At 37.2% G+C, this 5,140-nt stretch overlaps 1 gene segment (V, D, J or C); it reads right to left on the bottom strand.

Annotated features, from left to right (window-relative positions):
- Window positions 1–516: 516 nt before the first annotated feature.
- On the bottom strand, window positions 517–3,555 carry LOC124090457 (T cell receptor alpha variable 14/delta variable 4-like). The segment is given in 3 exon segments: window positions 517–528; window positions 2,995–3,299; window positions 3,455–3,555. Coding segments are annotated over 3 exon segments (366 nt in total).
- Between the last annotated feature and the right edge of the window lie 1,585 nt (window positions 3,556–5,140).

The raw sequence follows: 5,140 nt of genomic DNA, 5'->3' as shown, positions 1-5,140 counted from the left end.
ATACAACCAAAAGTGTTATACGCATTTAATGCAATTCTCATTAAAATTCCAATGACATTCTTAATGAAAATAGAAAACCAGTCATAAAATTCATTTGGAAAACTAAGAGGCTCAGAATACCCAAAGCAATCCTTAGCAAGAAAAGTGAGGCAGAAGGTATGCAAGACCTTAAATTATACTACAGAGCTATAGTAGCAAAAATGGCATGCCATTGGCACAAAAATTGAATTGAAGACCAATGGAACAGAATAGAAAACACAGGGGCATACCCACATAAATACAGTTATCTCATACTAAACAAATGCTCCGTAAACATACATTGAAGGAAAGATAGCCTCTTCAACAAATGGTGCTGGAAAAACTGGAAATTCATATGTAGTAGATTGTATATCTCACCCTGAAAAAATCTCAACCTAAAGTGGACCAAGGACCTTGGCACTAGACCAGAGACCCTGAGCTTAATAGAAGAAAAAGTAGGCTCAACTCTCCATCAAATCAGCTCAGAAACAGACTTCCTCAATAAGACTCCTAAAACACAAGAAGTAAAATCAAGAATCATTAAATGGATTGGCATCAAACTAAAAACCTTCTTCACAGTAATCCAGAACATGAAGAGAAAGCCTACAGAATGAGAGAAAATCTTTACCACATGCACCTCAAATAGAGCATTGATCTCCAACACATACACAGAACTCAAAAAATTCAACATCTAACAAGCAAATAAGCCAATCAATAAATAGGCAAAGGAACTGAACAGGCACTTCACAGAAGAAGAAATACAAATAATTTTTAAAAATGCAAAAATGTTCAACATCTCTAGCAATTAGAGAAATGCAAAGTAAAACTACACTGAGATTCTATCTCACTCCAGTCAGAATAGAAATTATCAAGAACACTAGTAACAATAAATGTTGGCAAGGATGCGGGGGACAGGGTACACTCATACATTGCTGGTAGGACTGCAAACTGATACAACCACCACTCTGGAAAACAGTATAGAGACTCCTTAGAAAACTTGGATTGGAACCACTTTTTGACCCAGTTATCCTACTCCTCAGCTTATACCTAAAGGACTTAAAAATCAGCATACTACAGTGATGCAGCAATATCAATGTTTATAGCAGCATAATTCACAATAGCTGAGCTATGGAACAAACCTAGGTACCCTGCAACAGATGAATGGATAAAGAAAATATGGTATTTATATACAATGGAATATTACTCAGCTGTAAACAAGAATGAAATTATGGTATTTGCCAGTAAAAGGATGGAACTGGAAAATATCATGCTAAGAGTAATAAGCCAGTCCCAAAAAACAAAAGGTAGAATGTTCTGTCTGATATTTGGATGTTAACCTATAACAAGGGAAGGTAAGGAGGGAAAGTATAGAAGTTCATTGGATTGCACAACGGGGAATGAAGAGAAGGGAGGGAGAAGGAGAATAGGAAAGACTTTAAAATGAAGAGAACATAACTTTCCTGTGCTCATATATGAATACATGACCAGTGTAAGTCCACATCATCTTCAACCACAAGAATGGGATCATAATTAGTTGTAATGGCGTGTATGCCATGTATGTACAGTATGTCAAGTTATGCCCTATTGTCATGTATACCTAAAAGCACCAAAAAGTAATAATAAAAATTAAATTTTAAAAAAAGTCAGGGGAGAAAGTTTGAGAATACCAATTCCATAGGAGGAAATAGTAGAGCAGAAATACGGCAGAAAGAATTAAATTACAAGTAAAGTTTGTCCTTGCCAAAAAAAAAAAAAAGAAATATAAGAAATCTCAAAACATAATTGAAGAACATAAAAGGCTCTTTATAATTGAAAAAAATAGCTCTTCCCTGAAAAAAAAGATAATAAGTTGATATTTTATGTGCCAATAAATGTAATTCCAACATTCTGGTTTTGAAGTATTCTTTGATTTTGTATGTTTTATTTTCATTTGATTTAATGGAGGGTTATTGAATATGAAGAAATTGGGACAGATTTTAACATTTATGTTGAAAAATAACTGCAATAATTACTAAAAATTTCATGGTAAACTTTACTGCTGAGTCGTGATTTATCCTAGCATGTAATAAAATTTACTATTTTATGATATTGGAATAGAATGAAACAAATAGAAGAATAAAACTGATAAAGCAAGCAGGAACATATTATACTGAAATTGGTAATTTAGTATTTTTAAAGAATAGTGACTATTTTAGGGGAAAATAATCCCTTATCCACCTGTAAAGGGGTTTCCATCTCTGGGGTAGATCTTCCACCTATCCCTGTAAGAGCCACTAGTTACTGTGCTTTTATGAATGTGACACAGTAGACTTTCAATATGCAAATGGAGCTGTTCCATGCTAGGGTTGTTGAGAAGATGGAAGGAACTCTTAGCACAAAGTTTGTAGTATAGTAGGCACTTAGACAGTCAATATGAGTAGCTTTTACTTGAGGAGAACAAACCTAAGTTCATTAAATTGTATAAAACAGCATGATTTTTCTTAAACACACACACACAGAGATTTCAAGGCCTTCCTTATTTTAAAATACACTAGAAACATAATCTTTACTCAATAAATACTTAATAGAAATTGAGTTCTGAAAATGCAACTGTTCATACAGATTTGTATTAATTTTCACAGTCATATGTTTCTGAACTACTTTAGCCAATTCTTTAAGCTAAATTTTATATCCAAATGACAAAATATTTATTGTGCTTATTCTTCTTTTTCAACCTGTGAAAAATTCTGAATCTACCTTCAATCCAGAGATTCAGGACTAGGGCTGGTTTGATTAGTGAGAACTCTGATGTGGTCTATGAACCTAGAGAGGGGTTCCTCAGAGTGAGTGTTTTCCCTCCCACCCCAGACATGAGCTGACACAGCCCTGCCCACTTCCCGTCTGAGGTGCCCACTCCCTGCCTTGGTCCCTCCAGCAGGTGGCTGTCTCAGGCAGACCCTGGGTTTTTTGTGCACCTCCCTCCAACAGTCCTCTCACTGTGCCCTCTCTCAGTGCACAGAAATACACCCCTGAGTCCCCCAGCTGTGAGGCTGAGATGACAAGCTGGATGGATTTGCTTGCCTTCTGCAAATTCACTGAGTAGCGACCTTCTGTGGCATTTTGCTGGCTGTAAGAGTTCTGAAGGATGAGGAAGACCATCTCCCCACTGCTGGGCTGCTTGTACCAGAGGAGACCATAACGTGTATCACTTGCATCATAGGAGCAGAGCAGGCTCACATCCTCCTTCTCCTGCACCCACATGGCTGGCTGGGCCTGAGTCACCTTCTGGGCAAAACTGGATCCTGAAGGAAAAAGGACAGAATCAGAAAGTTTAGGGACAAGTGGATGGAACAAAAATATACATTTTTGCTCCCTGCTAACCTCCCTCCCAAGTCTCTTTAAGGCTCCTCTGTCCTTTGGTCCAGAGGAGGCCCCTTCCCATAGGAACCATCCCTACCCAGCCACATTGATGCCATGATCAGCTTCAGCAGCCTGGAAAATACCATGTTTGCCTTCTTCCTTCAGAAGAAAATTTTGGTTTCAGAACTCTGCCCTGGGAGGGGAGCCTGACAGGATGAGGGAGGATCTGCTGTGCTAGGGGCTGCTGCTGCACCTGAACAGGAAACAGGCTACCTATATAATGCACTGCTGCTCCTACAGGTCTTTCAGCCCTGCTTTCTCCCCTCACACAAACTAATATGTTGGCTACCTATGATATAGTCACCAGTCAGTACACATGATTACCAAATTATATAGAATCCATTCTTTACAAAGTTAACTAGATAAATAACTCATTAATAAATCCTATCATCAACATGCCAACAGGTTGTCTTTTCTGGTTCTCATTTAACCAGCTTCTATATATCCTAAAACTAAGTGACATGGTATTCTGAAATGTTCCAGAGAAAGATGCCTTTGAAACTTATAGAAAGGAGCTAAGTACTGTTTACTACCAGTTCAGCAGATAAAGTACAAGGAGCTGATCCTAATTGCTTTTAACCACTAGTATGACATCATTCATCCTAAAGTGACAAAAATCCAAAAGTAACTCACATTAAATATTTTAAGTAGACTTCTGCAGATAATGTCCATAAGCAGACAGTCCTCAGAAGATCAGTGCTGACCCAGATCCTTGAAGTACAAGCCCTGGAACAATGTAGACAGTGCCTTTGAGACTGTCAGAACACAATTCTCTAGCTGACTGGAACTACTTGATGTGATATCTCCTGTCCTATCCTTTATTTTCATATTTTAAGTAGTATTTTCTCAACTTAATGATAGAATGTTATATATTTCTAATTTTTCCTACATTGTTCTTGTACTAATAAAGTAACTTGATTAGGTACAGGATTTACTTGAGGCAATGGCCACATTAGTGCTATATTTCAGGTCTATGAAGCCATTGGTAGTGAATTAAACCTAAAGAATTGTTGAATATGTCATTCAGTGGCCACTTCCAGAAAAATCTAAGCCATTACCCAGCCTCAAGAAGTATAGCCTAAGTGATTTTTGATCAATAAAATTGGACTTAAAAATAAATAAATTTTAATTAGAAATGTCTCTACTGATGAATAATGCAGATAGAGTTGGTGCAGTTAAACTTATGTAGAAAGAATGACTCACCCTGATTGTATGAGCTGACATAACACTCAACTGAAACTCTCCTTTATCAATTGTCATAATAGTGGGAGGTTTTTTTTTTTTATAGAAATAGAAATCAGATCTCCAAGGGAATAGAAACATTTGAGGTAATTATTTTTTAAATGAAATGACAAAAGTTTTAAACATCAGGAGTAGAAGCAATTGAGGTTGATGCAGAGATGGAGGTCTCATGTGTACCCAATGGCATTTGCTTCCTTTATCCAAGACTCAGAAATCTCATAATGATTAAATTGTCTGGTTCTAATGGCTCAAGAAGCTGAGGCAGAAGGACTGTAAATTCCAAGTCAGACTCAGCAACTTAGAAAGCCCCTAAGCAACTCAGCGAGACCTGGTCTCTAAATAAAATAGGGCTGGGGATGTGGCACAGTGGTTAAGCAACCCTGGGTTCAATGCCCAGTACCAAAGTTAATTAATTGACTAATTAATTAATTGTATGGTTCTCTTCCTGGGACACTTTGTAAAGTCACAAATAGAAAAGGAA

Source organism: Marmota monax, unplaced genomic scaffold (genome assembly GCF_021218885.2).
Source record: "Marmota monax isolate L192 unplaced genomic scaffold, Marmota_monax_Labrador192_F-V1.1 WCK01_AAM20220418_F8-fsc00017, whole genome shotgun sequence".
In the NCBI taxonomy this organism is placed as follows: Eukaryota; Metazoa; Chordata; class Mammalia; order Rodentia; family Sciuridae; genus Marmota; species Marmota monax.
The sequence above is the reverse complement of the archived record's forward strand: the minus strand, read 5'-3'. Positions and strand labels throughout refer to the sequence as shown.